This window comes from Macaca nemestrina, chromosome 18 (assembly GCF_043159975.1).
Source record: "Macaca nemestrina isolate mMacNem1 chromosome 18, mMacNem.hap1, whole genome shotgun sequence".
NCBI lineage: Eukaryota > Metazoa > Chordata > Mammalia > Primates > Cercopithecidae > Macaca > Macaca nemestrina.
The window spans coordinates 83,068,595-83,092,032 of NC_092142.1; the positions used below are offsets into that span (position 1 = coordinate 83,068,595).

Genomic DNA, 23,438 nt, shown 5'->3' on the forward strand with positions numbered 1-23,438 from the left:
CCAGCGCGGCGGCCCGACCCGAGTGCGCGTGCGCGGCAGTTGCCTTGGCGACCGGGGAAGCGTTGGGCTGCAACGACTAGGGCGCGAGCCGCTGGCGAAGAAGGAAAACGGGGAGTCTCTGGCTGGGCTAGGGCCGTAGCGACGTCCACCGCGGACCGGGGCTCCCCACAGCTGCAGGGCGTTCGGTGTCGCCGAAGTAAACATGCACCCTAAACCCTCGGAGCCTGCGGCAGGTGGGGCAGCAGAGCTGGATTGCACGCAGGAGTCCGGCTTGGAGGAGTCTGCGGGTGACCACGGGAGCGCAGGCCCAGGGGGCTGCAAGGAAGGTGCCGACTGCCCCCCACGGAGGGTGGTGGGCAAGGGGCCGACACGGCTGGGCGCTCCAGTCCCCTTCCCACACCACATACCCGATCTTCACAGCCAAATAACAACAACAATAGTAACGGTAGCAGCCAACGCTCTGCAGTAGGGGCTTCTCTCCCCATTTCGTACAGAGGAGGAAAAACTTAAGATACTTAAGGGGTTATAAAACTTTCTCCAAACAGATAACCCTCGGCTAGTCAGTGACAGAATAGACTCGGCCGGGCGCGGTGGCTCACGCCTGTAATTCCAGTACTTTGGGAGGCCGAGGCTGGCGGATCATCAGGTCAGTCAGGAGTTCGAGACCAGCCTGGCCAACATTGTGAAACCCTGTCTCTACTAAAAATACAAAAAATGAGCTGGGCGTGGTGGCGGGCGCCTGTAGTCTCAGCTACTTGGGAGGCTGAGGCAGGAGAATCGCTTGAACCCAGGCGGCGGAGGTTGCAGTGAGCCAAGTGGGACGCTGAGGTTGCAGTGAACCAACATCACACCACTGCACTTCAGTTTGTGGGCAACAGAGCAAGACTCCGTCTCCAAAAAAAAAAAAAAAAGGAAGGAAGGAAGGAAGGCCGGCTTCAGCTTCTGCTCCCACTAGACTAGACTTGGTGCCCTAAGGGAAACCTTTCAGTGATTAGATTAAAAAGCCACTTGATTTGTGTTCCAGTTTCTGACCCCAGGCAACAAATAAACCAGCTGATTTGTGTTCCAGGGGACAAATGTATCTTAAGCATCAACTGTCCAGATGAACCTTGTATGAGGAGCCATAGGGAACTGGCATTGCTCAGTGGAAAGACACTGACCTTGGAGCCATTGACACTGGGTTCAGGTTGAGGCTTAGCAGTTGGTCAGTTTTATGGCCGTTGGCCCAGAGCTTAACCTCTCGGAGCCTTAGTCTCCTCATCTGTAAGCTGGGATAATTATACAGGAGTATATGGAGAGAATTGCAATTAAATGCTCCAGCATATAGTGGGCCATTATTAAATGGTAGCTCTTGTTATTAATTACATATTAATATTTATATATCGAGCGCTTATTCTTTATTTTTTCCGCAAACATTTATCTGTTGCTTCCTGTGGCTGGGCATTCTATGCAAAATTGATGAGTTTAAGAATCAGTCCCCCCACACACAGCCTTTAGTCTTGTTCAATAGACCACACAAACACAGAAAGCAGTAGACAACCGCTCTTAAAGTTAAGTGCAGTTGAATTGGCCAATTTTGAATGACCTTTAAAAAAATTATTCATTTGAATGTGCTTATGTTATTTTTATCAAAGATATTCTCACTATTTTTGTTTCTTTTCATGTGATTTTCCTTTTGAAGATTTTTTTTAAGAGATAGAATCTCACTGTGTTACCCAGGCTAGATCTTCCTGCCTCAGCCTCCTGAGTAGCTGGGACTACAGGCATGCTCCACTACACCTGGCTTGAGAAATTTTTTAAAAGGCAAAAGAACAAAGAACATTAAAACAAATACCCATGTTTTGCCAGCAAGAACTGAAAATGATTAACATTTTATCATATTTACTTGAAGTCTTTTTTAATTAAATAAGTTCCCCCCAAACAAAAAATAAATAAAAATAAATAAGGCCGGGCACGGTGGCTCACGCCTGTAATCCCAGCACTTTGGAAGGCCAAGGCAGGCGGATCACCTGAGGTCAGGAGTTTGAGACCAGCCTGGCCAACATGGTGAAACCCTGTCTCTACTAAAAATACAAAAAAATTAGCTGGGCGTGGTGGTAGGCGTCTGTAATCCCAGCTACTTGGGAGGCTGAGGCATGAGAATTGCTTGAACCTGGCAGGCGGAGGCTGCAGTGAGCTGAGATCCCAGCACTGTACTCCAACCTGGGGGATAGACCAAGACTGTCTCCAAAAAAAAAAAAAAAAAGAAAGAAAACATTTCACATAAAGTTGGTGTTCCTTTTGTCCCCTGTCCCCCACCTGATTTCTAATCCCATTCCTTTCCTCCCTTGTCCAGAATTTTATATGGATTCTTGCAAGCACTTCTCTATACATATATACCCTGAAACAATGCGTAGCATTGGTTTGCATATTTTTACTTTATATACGGTATCCTGTGCTTATTGTGAAACTTGCTTTTTTCACTCCTTATACGTTTCTGAGAATTATCCCTATGGATAGATGTAGTTCTAGTGCATTCTTCTCAAAGGTAGAAAAGCAAGTCATTGTTTTTTGTAACCAGTCCCTATGGATGGACATTTACATTGTTAACAGTTTTTGGCTTTTACAAAAAATGCAGAAACAAATCTCTTTGTCCATGTTTTCTTGTGCACCTGTACAAAAGTTTTTATAGAGGACTACCTACAAGTGAAATTTACATAGTCTTTGCCAGTGCTTTAAAAATTGTTATACCTTTAGGCCGGGCATGGTGGCTCACGCTCGTAATCCCAGCACTTTGGGAGGCCAAGGTGGGTGGATCATGAAGTCAGGAGATTGAGACCATTCCGGCTAACACAGTGAAACCCCATCTCTACTAAAAATACAAAAAAAAAAAAAAAAAAAATTAGCTGGGCATGGTGGTGAGCACCTGTAGTCCAAGCTATTCAGGAGGCTGAGGCAGGAGAATGGCGTGAACCCGGGAGGCGGAGCTTGCAGTGAGCTGAGATGGCACCACTGCACTCCAGCCTGGGCGACAGAGCGAGACTCGGTCTCAAAAAAAAAAAAAAAACAAACAAAAAAAAAACAATTGTTATGCATTTAAAGATTACTAGTGTTCTTTTTTTTTTTTTTTTTGGAGAGACAGGGTCTCATTTTGTTGCCCAGGCTGGAGTGCAATGCTGTGAACACAGCTCACGTAGCCTCAACTTCCCAAGCTTGAGTGATCAACCTGCTTCAGCCCCACAAGTGGCTGGGACTACAGGCACGCACCACTACATCTGGCTAATTTTGTATTTTTTGTAGAGATGAGGTTTGCCATGTTGCTCAGGCTGGTCTCAAATACCTGGGCTCAAACAATCCACCTGCCTCAACCTCCCAAACGGCTGGGATTACAGGCATGAGCCACCATACCCAGCCGCTAAAGGATACTGGTGTTCTATAGTAAAAGTGGATGGTCATTAACCAAGCTGAAGTTGGGGGATATTTTTTGGTATATATCTTGATCTCTACAGACCTGATCTCTTTTATTTTACAGAAATTAATGATCCTAAGGAAATATGTGTGGGTTCTTCTGCCACATCCTACCAAAGCCAGCAGAAACAGAGTGGTGATAATGGGTCAGGTGGTCACTTTGCACACCCAAGAGAAGACAGAGAAGATCGGGGCCCCAGGTATGTGGGCAGGCTGCCATGTAGTGCACATTTACGGAGTAAGGTGGATGATGTAATCTCTCCCTTGTACAATAAGGAAATAGAGGCTGGTAGAGGTTGAATTGCCTGCCTGGTGTCTGAGAATGGAGTGAAGATGGCACTGCTTCTGCTGCACAGCTGAGCGCATATTCTATTCAAGTTTAATGCCAGACCTGCAGAGAGGAACAGCAGTAGTTCCTGATGACACCATTTAAAGTATTTTTTATTAGAACATACATTGCGATTTTTAGGCTGGGCACAGTGGCTCACGCCTGTAATCCCAGCACTTTGGGAGGCTGAGGCAGGCGAATCACGAGGTCAGGAGTTTGAGACTGGCTTGGACAATATGGTGACACCCCGTCTCTACTAAAAATACAAAATATTAGCTGGGCATAGTGGCGGGCGCCTGTAATCCCAGCTACTCGGGAGGCTGAGGCAGGAGGATCGCTTGAACCCAGGAGGTGAAGAGTGCAGTGAGCCAAGATCGTACCACTGTACTCCAGCCTGGATGACAGAGTAAGACTCCATCTCAAATAAAAAAAAAAGAGCATACATTGCAATTTTTAAGAATGCTGAAAATAGGCCAAGCACAGTGGCTCATGCCTGTAATCCCAGTACTTTGGGTGGCCGAGGTAAGTGGACCACCTGAGGTCTGGAGTTCAAGACCAGCCTGACCAACATGGTGAAACCCCATCTCTACTAAAAATACAAAAATTAGCCGGGCATGGTGGTGCATGCCTGTAATCCCAGCTACTTGGGAGGCTGAGGCAGGAGAATCGCTTGAACCCAGGCGGTGGAGGTTGCAGTGAACTGAGATTGTGCCATTGCACTCCGGCCTGGGCGATAAAGTGAGACTCCGTCTCAAAAAAGAAAAAATGCTGAAAATAATACTGGATGAGGCCCTAAAATCTATATAAAAAAGAAGAAGAAAAAGAAAAGGAGAAAGAGAAAAAGAAGAACTTAAAATAGGTATCAGGCATATAGGATGTTATAGAATTTTGGGCAGGAATGGATGTGGTAAAGAACTGTGAGAATATATTTTACAGCTGACAATTTGCAGTAAGCTTATTCATATTTTACATTTTAACAGAATGACTAAAAGTTCCCTGCAAAAACTCTGCAAGCAGCACAAGCTTTATACTACCCCAGCATTGAATGATACGCTGTATTTACACTTTAAAGGTAAGGACCTAAGAGAGGAAGTGCTTCATGTCAGGTGGAAGGATTCTGTCTAGCGGTATAAAAAATTACTTGCAGGGATCATCTTTAGTTCTCAGAATGTATCTAAGCAGCAAATTTCAGAGTTTAGTGGAGATTTATGGAAAAGGAATAACTTTTATTTCAAGAAAAAGTCTTGCCTGACCAGAGTTTACAAAGGAGCCACTGGCTCTAGGAATACCAAGGAAACACATTATCTTTTATTGTTGTTTCCTAAGGAATTTCTTTTCTTTTTTCTTTTCTTTTCTTTTTTTTTTTTTTCAGATGGTGTCTTGCTCTGTTGCCCAAGCTAAAGTGCAGTGGCACAATCTCTGCTTATTGCAGCCTCTGCCTCCAGGTTCAAGCAATTCTCCTACCTCAGCCTCCTGAGTAGCTGGGTTGCAGGTACCCGCCACCACACCTTGCTAATTTTTGTATTTTTAGTAGAGGCGGGGTTTCACCATGTTGCCCATTCTGGTCTCAAACTCCTGAGCTCAGGCAATCCACCTGCCTCAGCCTCCCAAAGTGCTGGGATTACAAGTGTGAGCCACTGTACCCAGCTAGGACTTTAATTTTTCATACCAGAAAGTTAGTTTGTAAGTACTTTGGGCTTGGGAAGTATATGTTGGGAAGGATTGCAGCTTGATGTTGGAAACAAATAATGAGGATCTTTGGGTGCCTCTTAGAATGGAGAGGCATGAGCAGGAGCCTGGGTTGGAGTCCAGTATCACATATAAATGGAAGCTCAGGTTCACAGACAGGGCTTTTCCCAGCCTGAGGGCTCCCAGCCTGTGCTGATGGGGTGACCAACTTGCTCATCAGTCCTCTCATTGTTCATTTGTTTCTTCGGTAGCTGTTTGCCGAGAGTCTACCGTGTGCCCAGCACTGCTCAGCACTGAAAATGCACAGAGGGAACCGGCAAATGTGTCTTTGGTGTCCTGGGGGATGGGAGCAGCTATTATGAGGATGGTGCCCTGGCAGGGAGACGCCCAAAGGGATCCAGGAGCACAAATGCCTCAAGGGATCAGAACAACTCCTATGGGTCTCCTCACCTCCACTTTTGCCCACTCCAAAATTCCCCATCCAGCATCCAAGTGTAGCAGTGAGTAAGATGATATAGGCGGACAGACCCCCGGGGGACTGATACTTAAGAGGCGGGAAGGAAAAAGGAACCAGTAAGTTTGACTAAGTAGAGACAGTCAGAGAGGTAGAAGAGCTAGGAGAGAGAGGTGCCCATATTAGTTATCTATTGCCACATAATTAACTACTCCGAAACTTAGCAACTTCAACTCATGATCTCACCCAGTTTCTGAGGGCTGGGAACTCGGGAGTCATGAGCTGGGTGGTTCTGGCTCAGGGTCTCTCATGAGGCTATAGTCAGACTGTCAGCACAGCCTCACTCATTTGATGGCTTGAGTGGGGCTGGAGAATCCGCTTCCAGGCTCTAGGCCTCACCCTCATAGCTGTCAGCCAGAGGCCTTAATTTCTCACCACATGAGCCTCCCCATGGGAGCTGGCTTCCCTTAGAGCAAGTTACCCAAGAAAGGAAGCAAGGCCAAGACAAAAGTGGAAGTGACACTTCATCACTCCATTGTATGCTGTTGGTGTCAGGATCCACTCCTGTCTTACTGCATTGCTAACATGAAGGCATCGATACTAGGAGGGTGATCCAGAGAGCCTGAGGAGGAAGCTGGGAAAGGGGTGCAGGGCCCATGGGCCAGATGCGTTGGAATGGTCAAGGGCTAAGAGGACTGCCAATAGCATGTAGCAATTAGGATCTTAGGGAGACTTTAGCCAGGTGGTTGCAGTGATGGGGGGATCCAGTGGGTAGCAGCAAGTTGGAGATGGCTTGAACAGCAAAGAGGGAGGAGATGGGGTGAGAGCTAGAGCAAAGACCAGGGAGAAAAACTAGAGTGTCAGAAACCAAGGGGAAAATAATCCAGTTTCTTCAACAAAAAACTGCAATGGAAGAAAGAGAGAGACACACACACACTCTAGGTTAAAAGTGATGTAAGGCCAGGCGTGTGGCTCTTGCCTGTGATTCCAGCAATGTGGGAGGCCGAGGCAGGCAGATCAGGAGTTTGAGACCAATCTGGCCAACATGGTGAAACCCTGTCTCTGCTAAAAATACCAAAAAAAAAAAAAAAAATTAGCCGGGTGTGGTGGTGCGTGCCTGTAATCCTAGTTACTTGGGAGGCTGAGGCAGGAGGCGGGCTGCAGTGAGCTAAGATTGTGCCACTGCATTCCAGCCTAGGCAACAGAGCAAGATTCTGTCCAAAAAAAAAAAGGGTGGCTAGGCGCGGTGGCGCACACCTGTAACCCCAGCACTTTGGGAGGCCGAGGCAGGCAGATCACCTGAGGTAAGGAGTTCGAGACCAACCTGGCCAACATGGTGAAAACCCATCTCTACTAAAAATACAAAAATTAGCCAGGTATGATGGCAGGTGCCTGTAATCCCAGCTACTCAGGAGGCTGAGGCAGGAGAATTACTTGAATCTGGGAGGTGTAGGTGTAGGGTATAGTGAGCCAAAATTGTGCGATTGCACTCCAGCCCGGGTAACAAGAGCCAAACTCTATCTCGAAAAAAAAAAAAAAAAAAAAGTGACTTAAGAGACATCCACTAATTACAAGGTTCGGACCTTATTTGTATGTTGATTCAGACAGTAAACAGTTTGGGAAAAAAAGATAACAAAGAAGTGTGACCAGTTACTGGCTATTTGATGACATTGAGAAACTGTTGTTTAGACGTCACAATGGTGTTGTGCCTATCTTAAAGACGTAAAGACAAAAAAAAAAAAAGTTCCTATCTTTCATAGATACTGACTTCAGCATGAAGACCTTGGAGCAACATGACAAACATTTTCGCTACAAAAATTTTTGTGGAGAGTTTACAAGGAGGGAGAGCATCAGGAAGAATAGCTAATGGATGCTGGGCTTAGTACATAGGTGACGGGATGACCTGTGCAGCAAATTACCATGGCACACACTTACCTATGTCACAAACCAGCACATCTGGCACAGGAACCCATGAACTTAAAATAAAACTTGAAGAAATAAAATAATCAAATTTTTTTGTGGAAAAAAGATAGGATTAAAAAAGTCTATCTATACAATACCTATGTTTAAGTGTATTCTGTAACTATTTTAAATATTATGTATGCTCATAGCAAGCTTGGCAGGCGAGAGAGAAAAATGAAAACGATTATCTGTTGGCAGGAACATGGGTGCATTTTTGCTCACCACTGATATGAAAAATTTGTAATAAAAACTTTTTCAGGCAACAAAATAAAGAACTTTAAAAAGTGTTGGTAATAGTAGGTAAAGCGTGAATTACACATTGATGATGAGTACTACACATTGTGAATTACACATTGATGATTACTAAAGGAAACTAAAACGTTTGTTTTCCTAACCCTAAATTTGGCTCATAAAACTGAGAAAGAGAACAAAAGAAGGCCTACAGTTTGCACCAGGGTTAGGCCTGGTGGGGACATTTTCAGGGCAGGTTTACCCCCACTGCACCCCCACCTCCATCCACTCCCTACCATGAAGGCAGCAGTAGGCTCCACCCTTTCAGGTGGGTGATTCCAGCAGAAAGACTATCCGTCTTTTCAGCAAGACCCCCTGGGCTGCATCAAAGTTGGTCTTGCTTGGCTAAGTGTGGCCACCCCCGAATGAGTCCCCATGACTCTGACCGGCTGCCCAGAGAGCCATCATGTGGTATTAGGAGAAGGAAGGTTCCTCCAAGAAAAGTTGGTACTGGAGGAAGGAGGTGTGGATGCCAGGTAGGCAGGTGTCTTAGTCTGTTTTGAGCGACTAAGATACAATAGCCTGTGTGACTTGTAAACAACAAAAATGTGTTTCTCACAGTTCTGGAGGCTGGGAAGTCCAAGGTGAAAGGACTGGCAGGTATGGTGGCTGGTGAGAGCCTGCTTTTTTATTCTCAGATAGCACTTTCTTGCTGTATCCTCATGGAGTGAAGATGGCCAAGGAGCTCTCTGGGGCCTCGTTTATGAGGCCACTAATCCCATTCCTGAGGGTTCTTCTCTCATGACCTTATCACCTCCCAAAAGTCCCACCTCCTAATACGATCACATTAGGGGTTAGGATTTCAATGTATGAATTTTGAAGGGACACAGACATTCAGTCCCTAATAGTAGGCAAAAACAAGGGTGACCATGACCCCTCTGCCCTGTGAGTGGGAGCTGAATTCCCATGTGCTTCCTTCTTGTTAGGTTTTGATCGCATTGAGAACCTGGAAGAGTACACAGGGCTGCGCTGTCTCTGGCTGCAGAGCAATGGAATACAGAAAATCGAAAACCTGGAGGCGCAAACCGAGTTGCGTTGCCTCTTCTTGCAAGTGAACTTGCTCCATAAGATCGAGAACCTGGAAGCTCTGCAGAAACTGGATGCTCTTAACCTCAGCAACAATTACATCAAGACCATTGAAAACCTCTGTAAGAGTACCCAGCAAGCAGTGTGCCTATTTGCCATATGTCCATCACTTTCCCCTGAGGGAGCTTCTAAGATTTTATATTATGGGCAAGAAGTGGTTTTGGTTTTGTTTTGCTTTGCTTCTTTTTGAGACAGGGTCTTGCTGTGTCACCCAGGCTGAAATGCGGAGGTGCAGTTACAGCTCACTGCAGCCTTGACCTCCTGGTCTCAAGCGATCCTCCCACGTCAGCCTCCCAGGTAGCTGAGACCATAGACGCATGCCACCAGACCTGGCAAGTTTTTCTACTTTTTATAGATATGGGGTCTCACTGTGTTGCCCAGGCTGATCTCAAACCTCCTGGGCTCAAAAGATTCTCCTGCCTTAGCCTCCCAAAGTGCTGGCATTACAGGTATGAACCACTGCACCTGGCCCAAGAAGCATTTTTATGCCTTTGTTTTTGACTTCTGCTGACCTTACCTTCCAGCCTGCCTCCCAGTCCTGAACACACTGCAGATGGCCCACAATCACCTGGAGACCGTGGAGGACATTCAGCATCTACGAGAGTGTTTGACGCTTTGTGTCCTTGACCTTTCACACAACAAGCTGAGTGACCCCGAGATCCTGAGCATTCTGGAAAGCATGCCCGATTTGGTAAAAACAAAAAAACAATGAAAAAGCACCACAGGAAACTACTTCTATTATTTTCATCAAATATCAAGTCCTTTTGTCTTTTTTCTCCTTCCTGGCTTCCTTCCTTCCCTTTTTCACACTTTTTTCCTCTTTGTGTTTTTAGCTGGAATATCTGAAATGCCAGATGTCATATTATTTTACCCTCAAATAGTTCAGTGTGTACCTCTGACAGATAAGGACTTTTTTTTTTTTTTTTTTTTTTTTTTTTTTTTTTTTGAGACGGAGTCTCACTGTTGTCACTCAGGCTGGAGTGCTATGGCACAAACTCGGCCTACTGCAACCTCTGCCTATGGGTTCAAGCAAATCTCCTGCCTCAGCCTCCCAAGTAGCTGGGATTTCAGGTGCACGCCACCACACCCAGCTAATTTTTGTATCCTTAGTAGATTCAGGGTTTCATCATGTTGTCCAGGCTGGTCTTGAACTCCTGACCCTAAGTGATCCACCCACCTCAACCTCCCAAAGTGCTAGGATTACAAGCATGAGTCATCACGCTCAGCCACCACTCAATTGATTTTTCAAGGAAACCAGGTCCTCTGTCTGGTGTTATCCACATTCTGGATTTAGCTGATTGCATCCTTGTGGTGCCACTTAACATGTTCTGCTGGCCCTGGTATTTCCTGTAAAATGATATCAGAGTCAGAGACTGGATGGTATTCGGGCTGAGTATTTCACCTTGAGGTGTGCCGGGTCCTTCCACTGCCGGTTCCTCACATCAGGGAGCATGTGATGCCTGCTTGCTTTTCCTTTTGTCATTTTTTTTTTTTTTTTTGAGATGGAGTCTCGCTCTGTTGCCCAGGCTGGAGTGCAGTGGCCGGATCTCGGCTCACTGCAAGCTCCGCCTCCCGGGTTTACGCCATTCTCCTGCCTCAGCCTCCCGAGTAGCTGGGACTACAGGCGCCCGCCACCTCGCCTGGCTAGTTTTTTTGTATTTTTTAGTAGAGACGGGGTTTCGCCGTGTTAGCCAGGATGGTCTCGATCTCCTGACCTCGTGATCTGCCCATCTCGGCCTCCCAAAGTGCTGGGATTACAGGCTTGAGCCACCGCGCCCGGCCTCCTTTTGTCATTTTAATTCACTAGTGGGTTCAGATGTTGTCAGCCTTGTCCAGCCATTATCAAGTTTCTCATCAGTCCTTCTCCCAGTTATTTCAGCAGTCACTGATGAAAGTTGCCTAGATGAATTATTTAATGAGGAGTCACACAATGACAACTTTCCAGTTCTCTCACTCTCTCAGCATTTGTCAGCTAGAATGCTTCAGCTAGAATGCTTCAGCTAGAATGCTTCCACAAAGAGCTTTCACTCACCAACTAGCGGTTCATGCAGTTCATGCAGAAAAGGCCAGGATCAATGTTTGGCCCTTTTATTTATCAATTTTCTTTTTTTTTTTTTTTTTTTGACAGGGTCTTGCTCTGTCACCCAGGCTGGAGTGCAGTGGTATAATCATGGCTCACTGCAGCCTCGACCTCCCGGGCTCAAGCAATTCTCCCACCTTAGCCTCCAAGTAGCTGGGAGCACAGGTGCACACCACCACATCCGGCTAATTTTTATATTTTTTGTAGAGATGGGGTTTTGCCATATTGCTCAGGCTGGTTATTTATCAATTTTCAGTAAAATGAATTGAGACCCTAGCAACCTTTCATGGCGACAATGAAGCCTTTCTTTTTTTAGTATCATTATGAATGCATGCATTTATATATACAGTATTTGACAAGATTTAACTCTTGCAGTCACTTTAATTTTTCATGTTCAAATTTTCCCATCCAGGTGAGGTATGGTGGCTCACACCTGTATCCCAGCACTTTGGGAGGCCAAGGTGGGCAGATCACTTGAGGCCAGGAGTTTGAGACCAGCCTGGTCAACATGGTGAAACCCTATCCCTAATAATAATACAAAAATTAGCTGGGTATGTTGGTGCACGTCTGTGATCTCAGCTACTTGGGAGGCTGAGGCATAAGAATTGCTTGAACCCGGGAGGCGTTGCAGTGAGCTGAGATCTCACCACTGCACTCCAGACAGAATGAGACACTGTCTAAAAAAAAAAAAAATTCTCATCCTTTGGCTTGCTTCCCAAGTCCTTTTAAGTCCTCTCTAGTACCTTTGACAGCTTCCTTGCTTCTTAGTGTCTATGTGTTAACGTGTACTAGGAAAAAAATACTAAAACTAGCACACAAAACCCTTGAGTTTATTGTATACCGCTTAGTGCATTGATAAACACGGAGAAAAGCGAGTCAACTGAAAGCAAATCATAGTTCAGGAACAATCTGTAGCATGTACCATCAAAAGACTAGTTTAGAACTGCAGTGCATGGTGAGAATAGAAAGCTCTATTATATTACAATCCTCCCATTTGTTCGTTTTTGTTTTGACTGGGGTTGCCATAAGTACCCGGTGGCTTAACCAATAGAAATGTACTTTTTCGTGGCTGTGTGTGGTGCCTCATGCCTGTAATCCCAGCACTTTGGGAGGCCGAGGCAGGCAGATCACAAGGTCAGGAGATCGAGACCATCCTGGCTAACATGATGAAACCCTGGCTCTACTAAAAATACAAAAAAGTAGCCAGGCATTGCGGTGGGCACCTGTAGTCCCAGCTACTTGGGAGGCTGAGGCAGGAGAATGGCGTGAATCTGGGAGGTGGAGCTTGCAGTGAGCCGAGATCGCGCCACTGCACTCCAGCCTGGGCAACAGAACTAGACTCCATCTCAAAAAAAAAAAAAAAAAAAAAAAAAAGAAATTTATTTTCTCATAATGCTGGAGACTGAACGTCAAGAGCAAGGTGTGGGCAGGGCTGGGTTCTCCAGAGTCCTCTCCTTGGCTGGTAGAGGGCCGTCTTCTCTCTGGGTCCTCACACGGTCCCTCCCTATGTGCTGTGTCCTACTCTCTTCTTCTAAGGACACCAGTAAGATTGGATTAGGGCCTATCCTAATGGGCTCATTTCAACTTCATCATGGCTTTAAAAGTCTTATCTCCAAATACAGTCACATTCTAAGGTGCTGAGGGACTTTAACATGTGAATTTTGATTAGGACACAATTCAGCCCAGAAGGAAAGCAGGTTGCTTTATATTAATAGTTATTTTGTGACTGCATTTAAATCCTCCCCACACCGTGTACCCCTTTATTGCTGTCTGGGTGTATTGCTCCCACCGCCCCACCCTGTGCAGGGTAAGTCACTTGAAAATAGAGCAAGAATGGTAAAGACAGCATGAGAATGAAGTTTGGGAAATGCTAAACTAACTCGTTTATGATATCTTCAACAAAGAAACACTTTAGATATGAAAAATATTCCATCGGTTTAGGCAGACAGATTTTGAAATGGTTCACCCTCATGTTGCCTTAAGCGTTCAACTTCTTTTTTTTTCTTTTTTTTTTTGAGACGGAGTCTCGCTGTGTCTCCCAGACTGGAATGCAGTGGCGTGATCTCGGCTCACTGCAAGCTCCACCTCCCGGGTTCACACCATTCTCCTGCCTCAGCCTCCCGAGTAGCTGGGACTACAGGCGCCCGTCACCACGCCTGACTAATTTTTTGTATTTTTAGTAGAGACGGGGTTTCACCATGTTAGCCAGGATGGTCTCAATCTCCTGACCTCGTGATCCACCCGCCTCGGCCTCCCAAAGTGCTGGGATTACGGGCGTAAGCCACCACGCCCGGCCAACTTCTTTGAGTTTCTTAAGGCAGTAGAGGAGGTGACAGTATTTAAAAATGGGGGAGGACGGCAGGTGGGATTGCTGAACCCCTTCCTCCTCCCTGGTCCTAACTGACAGCAGGGAGAGCTGTAAGCTGAGGGAGAAGGGCCCTCCATCCTGTGGCACTCAGCAGAAGTAAGCGGGCACTCTCCATCCTTTCCCTTAGTCACTGCTGCTTCTCTGTCTAGCAGCTGTGTGCGTTTTCTTAAAATGGATCCTGGCTGGGAAGAAAAGAAAACAATCAATTAGGCAGAGATTCATTTCAGTAAAAGAGGTTGGGTAGCAAAACTAATATAATCAACTGCTCTCAGAAAAAGCCTCAGAAAATGTTTTCCAGTATTGTTCTGGAGGGACAATGAGATCTAAGATCTGAAGTTCAAGTGGAGGAAAGGGCTGCTGAATGATCTAGACAGCTCTGATAGCGTGAGAGCAATGGAAACCTTCTGATTTCTCCCATCAAGTCACCAGGATGTGATATCGGCACTTCTCTAGATTTTGTTCATTTATTCTTAGTGCACAGCACATATCAAATAATTCAGTCGCATCCTTCAGTAATCATTTTGGTTCTGCTTGTCTTCTTGCAGCGTGTACTGAATTTGATGGGAAACCCGGTTATCAGACACATTCCTAATTATAGAAAGACAGTCACTGTACGACTAAAGCACTTAACATACCTGGATGATAGACCAGTGTTTCCAAAGGACAGGTAAGAAGAGAAAAGCCTTCTGATCACATTTTAATATTTAATAGTTGACCATGCTTAATATTAAACTTTTTAAATTTCTGATTCTTGAGCAATTTCACATATCAAAAACGTTCTTTGGAAATAGGCTTGATGGCGACCTAATTGACTATAATGGGAATTTAAGCACTTATTCATAGATTTTTATATTCCTTTGATAAGTATCTTTGTATTGGTGGTTTACCTCTTTGCTGATGAGTTCCTTGGAATGGAATTTTGGGAGTAGCATCACTGCATTGAAGAATGCGGTTTCAGACTTTGTAAAAACTCTTACAAATATTTTCTAGTTGTTTTCTAGAGAGTTTGTACCAGTTTACAACCTCACAGAACATAACCATGAAAAGAAATCTTTGCCAAGTTAGTTAATGGGTGAAGATAGTACCCTGTTGTTTTAAATTGCCATTTTTGGATAACTGATGAAGTTGGGCATTTTTTTCATTGTTACTGGACACTTATATTTCCTTCTTTATGAATATTCTGTCCATGACTTTTTCCAAGTTTCTTTCTGAAGTGATTTTCTGACCGATTTGTAAGAGCTTCTTTAATATTAGGAACATTGCACCCTGGACTGCCATGTTTATCGTCACTGCTTTTATCTGTGTTTTTAACTTACTTTTAAATTTAGATCAATTTAGTAATTCTAATTAGAATAAAATATCAGTCATATAGGCTACTTGATGAGAAGTACAATCTGAATTTTGCATTATACAACATTTAAGATCAATGTAGCTTGTAATATGTTTTTAAACTCACAAATTTAAATCAAACTAATAAATATTTCCAATAGAGCTTCCACTTTAGCCAGGTAAGAAAATAAGACCTGCTTCTGGGAGGTTCAACAGAAATTGACCCAGCTCCCTGGGCCCCAGGTCTGGGGGTGGTGAGGACGGGGAGAGCAGCCAGTGTGCAGGGGCCTGACTCCCAAGCCAGCTCTGCAGCCACGTGCTACATTATGACCTTGGGGGAGCTCCCTAACCTCCCTGGGCGCACGTTCCACATCTGCAGAGTGGGGATGAGAATATTGTTGCCACAGGGTCCTTGTGAGTGCCTATGAGCAACATGCAGGACTCTGAGCAGGTGCTGGGCTCCTAGGAGTGAACCAGTGGGAGCAGCTGCCACTGAAGAGGCTACCCCCACCCCGGGGGCCATGCTGAGGAAAGTAACGTGGATGTGAGCAATAGGAGCCACCGTCCTTTACAGCATAGCCCAAGACTCCAGCTCAGGAGTCAGATTAACCTGGCTTGAATCTTTTTTTAGAGACAGGATTGTACTCTGTAACCTGGGCAGGAGTGCAGTGGCACCATCACTGCAGCCTCAAACTCCTGGGTTCACACAAGCCTCCCAAGTAACTGAGATTACAAGTGTGCATCACCAAACCCAGTTAATTTTTAAGTTTTTTGTAGAGATGGGGGTCTCACTATGTTGCCAAGGCTGGTCTCAAATTTCTGGCCTCAGGTGATCCTCCTGCCTTGGCCTCCCAAAGCTCTGAGGCTCCCAAAGCCTCACAGGCATAAGCCTCCACACCCCTGGCGTTGAATCTTAATCCAACCACTGACTAATTGTTTGACACTGGGTACTTGCTGTCATCTAGGATACAGCAGGCATCTGCTCATCTGTCATTAATGCACTCTCCATAACGCATGTAAATAGTGCCTTCTCCACTTGATGTCTCTTCAGCCTGATTTAATTTCCTCTCAGGACACATCAGCCTCTAACATACACTCATTTCTTTGTTTAGGATCTGTCTTCCCCAACTAAAAGGGCTCCTCTAACAGAGATGAGCTCTTACACTCACTGCTGGGTCCCCAGCCTCTAGAACGGTGCCTGGCACATAGCAGGCAACAGATAGGCCTTTGCTGGCTGTCTGCTCTGAGATCAAAGGGTCTGAGGTTTTCTCACTGAGTGGTAAATGGACTGGAACATGGTTTATTTTCCTTAGCATTTTCTGTCTCAGTGACTCGTGGTCTTTCTCTGCTATAGTATACTTTGCAACACCCTGTCCGACTATTTCCAAACACCTGTACCTTTGATTTTACAGCAGGGATCTGCTGCTTCTCTCTGAAGGTAAGCCTCCTGTTTTTAAACCACCAGACTTTATTTTTCAAATAACAACTTTGTTGAGGTATTATTCACATACCATACAGTTTATGTATGTATGTATTTATTTATTTATTTATTTATTTATTTTTTTTTTGAGACGGAGTCTCACGCTGTTGCCCAGGCTGGAGTGCAGTGGCGCGATCTCGGCTCACTGCAAGCTCCGCCTCCCAGGTTCCCGCCATTCTCCTGCCTCAGCCTCCTGAGTAGCTGGGACTACAGGCGCCCGCCACCGCGCCGGGCTAATTTTTTTTTTTGTATTTTTACTAGAGACGGGGTTTCACTGTGGTCTCGATCTCCTGACCTTGTGATCCGCCCGCCTCGGCCTCCCAAAGTGCTGGGATTACAGGCTTGAGCCACCGCGCCCGGCCAGTTTATGTATTTAAAGTGTACAATGTGGCTGGACGCAGTTGCTCACGGCTGTAATCCCAGCACTTTGGGAGGCTGAGGTGGGTAGATCACTTGAGGTCAGGAGACTCCCTCTAAAAAAAAAAATAAATAAATAAAATAAAAATAAAAATAAAAAACAAAGTGTACAATGCAATGGCTTTGAGTATATTCACAGAGTTATGCAACCATCACCACAATCAATTTTAGAACATTCTCATCACCCTAAAATGGAAACACTGGGCCAGGCATGGTGGCTCACGCCTATAATCCCAGCGCTTTGGGAGACCGAGGCAGGTGGATCATGAGGTCAGCAGATCGAGACCATCCTGGCCAACATGGTGAAACCCTATCTCTACTAAAAGTACAAAAATTAACTGGGCGTGGTGGTAGGCGCCTGTAGTCCCAGCTACTCGGGAGGCTGAGGCAAGAGAATCGCTTGAATCTGGGAGGTGGAGGTTGCAGTGAGCAAAGATTGAGCCACCGCACTCCAACCTGGGTGACAGTGCGAGACTGTCCCAAAAAACAAACAAAAAAACAAAAAAACACCATCCCCATTAGCAGCCCACCCCCTATTTCTCGCTCCCTGAAGGCCCTGGCAGCTACTTCTCTCCTTTTCCTCTCTGTTGATTTGCCTGTTCTGGACATTTCATATAAATGGAGTCACCCACCATGCGGCCTTTTTTTTTCTTTCACTCAACGTCGTGTTGTCAGGGTTCATCTGCGATGTGGCATGCTCCATCCAGTACTTCACTCCTTTTTATTGACACATGATACTGCATTTTGATACACTACATTGTATTTGTCCATCAGCTTTTGGAAATTAGGGTTCTTTTCACTTTTTGGCTATTGTCAATAATGAAGTTTTTGTGTGGACAGCTGTCTTCTTGTGGGTACGTATCTAGGAGTGGAATTTCTGGGTCACACAGGGACTTTATGTTTAATTTTTGAGGAGACACCACATTGTTTTCCAAAGCAGCCGCACCATTTTACATCCCCATCAGCAGTGTAGGAGGGTTCCAGTTTTCCCGTATCCTCACCAATACTTCTGATTGCCTGTCTTTTTCTCTCTTTTTGTTTTTTTAAGATGGAGTCTCACCCTGTCACCCAGGCTGGAGTGCAGCAGTGAGATCTCAGCTCACTGCAACCTCCGCCTCCCAGGTTCAAGCGATTCTCCTGCCTCAGCCTCCCTAGCAGCTGGGATTAGAGGCATCAGCCACCATGCCCAGCTAATTTTTCTATTTTTATTAGAGACAGGGTTTCACCATGTTGGTCAGGATGGTCTCAATCTCTTGACCTCGTGATCCACCTGCCTCGGCCTCCCAAAGTGCTGGGATTAAAGGGGTGAGCCACCGCACCCGGCCCTGTCTTTTTATTTCTAGTCCCCTGGATGGTATGAAGTGGTGTGTCACTGTGGTTTCCATTTGCTTTTCCCTGGTAGATAATGATGTCGAGCATCTTTCATGTACTTATCGGCAGTTTTTATGTCTTCTTTGGAGAAATGCCTGTTCAGTTTCTTTGCTGATTTTTAAAAAATTAATAGACTTCTAACAGACTTTTTTTTTTTTTTTTTTTTTTTTTTTTTTTTGGGACAGCGTTTTGCTCTGTTGCCCAGGCTGGAGTGCAGTGCTACAATCATGATTCCCTGCAGCCTCCACCTCCTGGGCTCAAGTAATCCTCTCACCTCTCAGCCTCCTGAGTAGCTGGGACCGCAGGTGTGCACCACCACGCCTGGCTAGTTTTTGTGCTTTTTGTAGAGATGGGGTCTCGCCATGTTGCCCAGCCTGGTCCGGAACTCCTGGGCTCAAGTCATCTGCCCACCTTGGCCTCCCAAAGTGCTGAGATTACAGGCATGAGTCACTGCACCTGGCCTAGACTTTATTTTCAGAGCAGTTTTAGATTTACAGAAAAATTGAGCAGAAAGTAAAGAGAGTTCCCATATACCACCCACCCTCACAGTTTCTCCTATTTGTAACATGTTACATTCGCGTGGGACATTTGTGACAAGCGATCAACCAATGCTGGTACCTTATTATTGACTGAAGTCCATCATTTCTTTAGGGCTCATGCTTGGTGTTGCACATTGTATGGATTTGGACAAAGGTATCATGTCATGTATCCCCCATCACAGTATCTCACAGAATAGTTTTACTGCCCTAAAACCCTCTGTGCTCTGCTTATTCATCCCTCCCACCTCCTCAGCCCCAACTCCTGGCAACACTGATCTTTTTGCCGTCTCCGTGATTTTGCCTTATCTAGAAAGTCACATAGCTGGAATCATACAGCATATAGCCTTTATGGACTGGCTTCTTTCACTTAGCAATGAAGTTAGGCTTCTTCCATGAATTCGTGTGGCTTGACAGCTCATCTCTTTTCACTGCTGAGTGATATTCCTCCATCTGGGTGTGCCAGAGTTTGTTTATCCATTCACCTACTAAAGGATATGTTGGTCGCTTCTAATTTCTGCCAATTAGAATAAAACTGCTGTAAACATCCATGTGCTGGTTTGCGTGTGGACATAAGTCTTCAATTCATTTGGGCAAATAATTAGAAGCACAATTGCTGGATCATATGGTGAGAGTATTTTTAGTCCTGTAAGAATCCGCTACACCGTTTTCCAAAGTGGCTGTACCATTTTGCATTCCCCCTAGGAACAAGTGAGAGTTCCCAGCACTCCACATCCTCATTAGCACAGCATTGCCAGTGTTTTGGATTTTAGCCATCTTATAGCCACATCATGTTATCTTATTGTTCTAATTTGCATTTCCCCAGGACACGTGATGTGGAGCATCTTTTCACAGGCTTATTTGCCATCTGTATATCTTTTTTGGTGAGGTATCTTGATCGTTTGCCCGGTTTTTTATTGGGTTGTTTCCTTATCTTTGAATTTTAAAAGTTATTTGTATGTTTTGGAGCCAAGCCTTTTTTTTTTTTTTTTTTTGCAAATATTTTCTCCCAGTCTGTAGCCTGTCTTCTCATTTTTTAAAACTTTGCTCATTTTTTTTGGGGGGGGGTAGAATCTTACTCTGTCACTCAGGCTGGAGTGTAGTGGTGTGATCTCAGCTCACTGTAACCTCTGCCTCGTGGGTTCAAGCGATTCTCCTCCTTCAGCCTCCCGAGTAGCTGGGACTACAGGTGCGTGCCACGACGCCCAGCTAATTTTCGGATTTTTAGTAGAGACGGGGTTTCTCCATGTTGGCCAGGCTGGTCTTGAACTCCTGACTTCAGGTGATCCACCCACCTCCTCTTCCCAAAGTGCTGGGATTACAGGTGTGAGCTACCATGCACAGCCTAAACTTTGGTCATTTTGAAATTGTGTCATCTTTCTATTAATGAGTTGTGAGGCTTATTTATATTTTCCAGGTACAAGACCCTTATCAAATATATGATTTGCAAATATCTTCTCACATTCTTTGAGTTGTCTTTTTACTTTTTTTCGGTAGACACAGGGTCTCGCTATGTTGCCCAGGCTGATCTCAAACTCCTGGGCTCAAGTGATCATCCCACTTTGGCCTCCAAAGTGCTAGGATTACAGGCGTGAGCCACTGTGTCCTGCTGGCTTTTTTTTTTTTTAAATAATACTTTATTTATGGTATTCTTTGCATGACAAACATTTTTAATTTTGATGGAATCCGATTTCTCTATTTTTTCTCTTGTCACTTGTGCTTTTGGTGTCATATCTAAGAAGGCTGTGCAGACTGTTCCACCTTAAATAATAAAATTCACACGTGTAACTTTCATCCTTGCAGTCACATGTCTGATGCTCACTTTGCTTTGATTTTGAAGAAAATGAGCAAGTTGATCAGAGAGTGTATGTTTGGAGTTCACCTCCCCTATTTATGTTTCTTTGTTTTTTTTAAACAGAGCTTGTGCGGAGGCCTGGGCTAGGGGAGGGTATGCAGCTGAAAAGGAGGAGAGACAGCAGTGGGAGAGCAGGGAGCGGAAGAAGATCACAGACAGCATTGAAGCCTTGGCCATGATCAAGCGGCGGGCGGAGGAGAGGAAAAGACAGAGAGAGAGTCAAGAGAGAGGTATGCGCTGGGTCGAAGACAATAGCCCCAGAGTTCCTTTGAGATTAGGCGAGTCTAAGCTGTCAAACTTACTCTTTAATCTTGGGGATTTTTTTTTTTTTTTTTTTTTAAGACAGAGTCTCGCTCTGTCACCCAGGTTGGAGTGCAGCAGCGTAATCTTGACTCACTGCAACTTCTGTCTCCCGGGTTCAAGCAATTCTTGTGCCTCAGCCTCCCCAGAGCTGGTATTACAGGCACGTACCACCATGCCTGGCTAATTTTTGTATTTTCAGTAGAGAAGGGATTTCGCCATGTTGTCCAGGCTTGTCTCGAACTCTTGACTTCAAGTCATCTGCCAACCTTGGCTTACCAAAGTGCTGGGATTACAAGCATGAGCCACTGTGCCCAGCCTTGGATTTTCTTTTTTCTTTCTTTCTTTTTTTTTTCTTTTGGTGGGGACAAGATCTCACTCAGTTGCCCAGGCTAGAGTGCAGTGGCACAATCTTGGCTCACTGCAACCTCCACCTCAAGTGATCCTCTCACCTCAGCTTCCTAAGTGGCTGGGACTACAGGTGTGCACCACCATGCTTAGCTAATTAAAATTTTTTTTTTTCCATAGAGGTGGGGTCTCACTATGTTGCCCAGGCTGGTCTCAAACTCCTGGGCTCAAGTGCTCCACCCACCTTGGCCTCCCAAAGTGCTGGGATTATAGGCGTGAGCTGCTGCACCTGGCCAGGGATTTTTTTTTAAACCATTTCCTCAACCTGCAGATCCATCTGCAGTTGGCCTCACCCACCTGCCAGCACCAGTGAGAACCTGGAACGGTGATGAGCTGTTTCCAACCACTTTTACTGATTGAAACACAGATTTTCAAAATAAATGACCTATTAGTTTTCTGCGGCTGCTGAAAGTAGGAAAACTCAAATAGGTTGTTTTCTTCTACCACACTCTCAACACCCGGCAGACTTGTGCTCACCAAATGTGCAGGGTGTCCCCACACCCACCGGTTCTCTGACACCAGCCGGGTGTCCTACAATTCATTTCCATCCTGATACTAACCCCACAGGTGATGGACAATGGTCCTGTGAGCTTACTCCCCACTTCTGATGCAACTGCGAGTCCCAGGGTGTCGCCTGTACTTCTAACAGAATGGCCATAAAATTAGGGTTCCCGTGACACTCCCTTTGGGTTTGACACTTTGCTCTGATGGCTCACAGAACTCCAGAGAACACTTATATTTTCTGGGTTATTATATTAATAAAGGATACGATAAGGGATGCAGATGAACAGTGGGATGAAGCGGAGCTTAGGGAAGGGCCTGTGTGAAGGGGCGGAGCTTCACGCCCTCTCTGGCCACACCCCACTCCAGATACCTCCAGTGTTCAGCAACTCGGAAGCTCTCTGAACCCCACAGTTCAGGGGGTTTTCCGGAAGCTTCAACACGTGGGCATGATGGATGATTAACTCCATTTCCAGCCCCTCCGCCCTCTCTGAAGGACAAGGGTGGGGCTGAAAGCTCCAAGCCTCTCATCACGACTTGGTCTCTCTGGTCTGGAACCACCCCGCCCCCAAGGGCCCCTTCAGACAAAAGATCTCCCTGTCACCCTGGATGAAGGTCTTAGGAGCTCTGTGCCAGGACCTGGGCTCGAAGATAAAATATTAGAACAAAACAGCCTTCTAGCACCCCTATCTACCGGGGTTTTAGGAGCTCTGTTTCAGAGATAAATGTATCTTGTAATTTCATAGCAGCCACAACAAATTACCACAAAATTAGTGGCTTAAAAAACACAAATTTGTTACCTTATTGCAGTTCTGTGGGTCAGAAGCCCAAAATGGGTTTCACTAAGCTAAAATTGAGGTGTCTCAGGGTTGTGCTCCTTCTGGGGGCCCCAGGGGAGAACCCGCTTCCTTGCCTTTCCCACCTCCTAGAGGCCGCCTGCGTTCCCTGGCTCGTGGCCCCTTCCTCCAACTTCCAGGCCAGCAATGTGGCATCTTCCAGCCTCGTTCTGGCTCTGACACGCCTGCCTCCCTATTCTGAGGGCCCTTGTGATTCTTTTGAGTCTGCCTGGATAACCCAGGACAATTTCCTGATCTCAGGGTTCTAGATCCTAATCACATCTGCACAGTCCCTTTGTCCGTGTAAGGTAACATATTCATAGTCTAAGATTAAGGTGTGAACATCTTTGGCTAATATTTTTGTATTCCTTTTTTTTTTGTAGAGACAGGGCCTTGCTGTGTTGGCCAAACTGGTCTCAAACTCCTGGCCTCAAGCAATCCTCCCGCCTCAGCCTCCCAAAGTGCTGGGATTATAGACGTGAGCCACTGCACCTGGCCACATACACATTTTTATGTAAAAATGGCATAATTATGTTGCTTCCTGTCTAGTCTTTTGAATTAGCATACTATAACTATTTTCCATACAATAGATATTTTCTTACTACATATATTTTGTCTTTTCCCAACTTTTTGTTTTGAAATGTTAAAAATTTTCAGAAAAGCTGAAAGAATAGTAAAACATAGTTGTATGTCTGCATTT

General features: G+C 45.4%; 1 protein-coding gene across 1 annotated transcript in view; it reads left to right on the forward strand.

Annotated features, from left to right (window-relative positions):
• The first annotated feature begins 60 nt into the window (after positions 1-60).
• Positions 61-23,438, forward strand: part of LOC105496768 (dynein axonemal assembly factor 1) — a 32,687-nt gene continuing 9,309 nt past the window's right edge. Inside the window, 7 exon segments of the mRNA XM_011767357.3 lie at positions 61-326; positions 3,512-3,647; positions 4,756-4,847; positions 9,098-9,319; positions 9,782-9,948; positions 14,251-14,372; positions 20,757-20,923. Coding sequence (XP_011765659.2) covers positions 203-326; positions 3,512-3,647; positions 4,756-4,847; positions 9,098-9,319; positions 9,782-9,948; positions 14,251-14,372; positions 20,757-20,923 — 1,030 coding nt within the window. The 5' untranslated portion in view covers positions 61-202.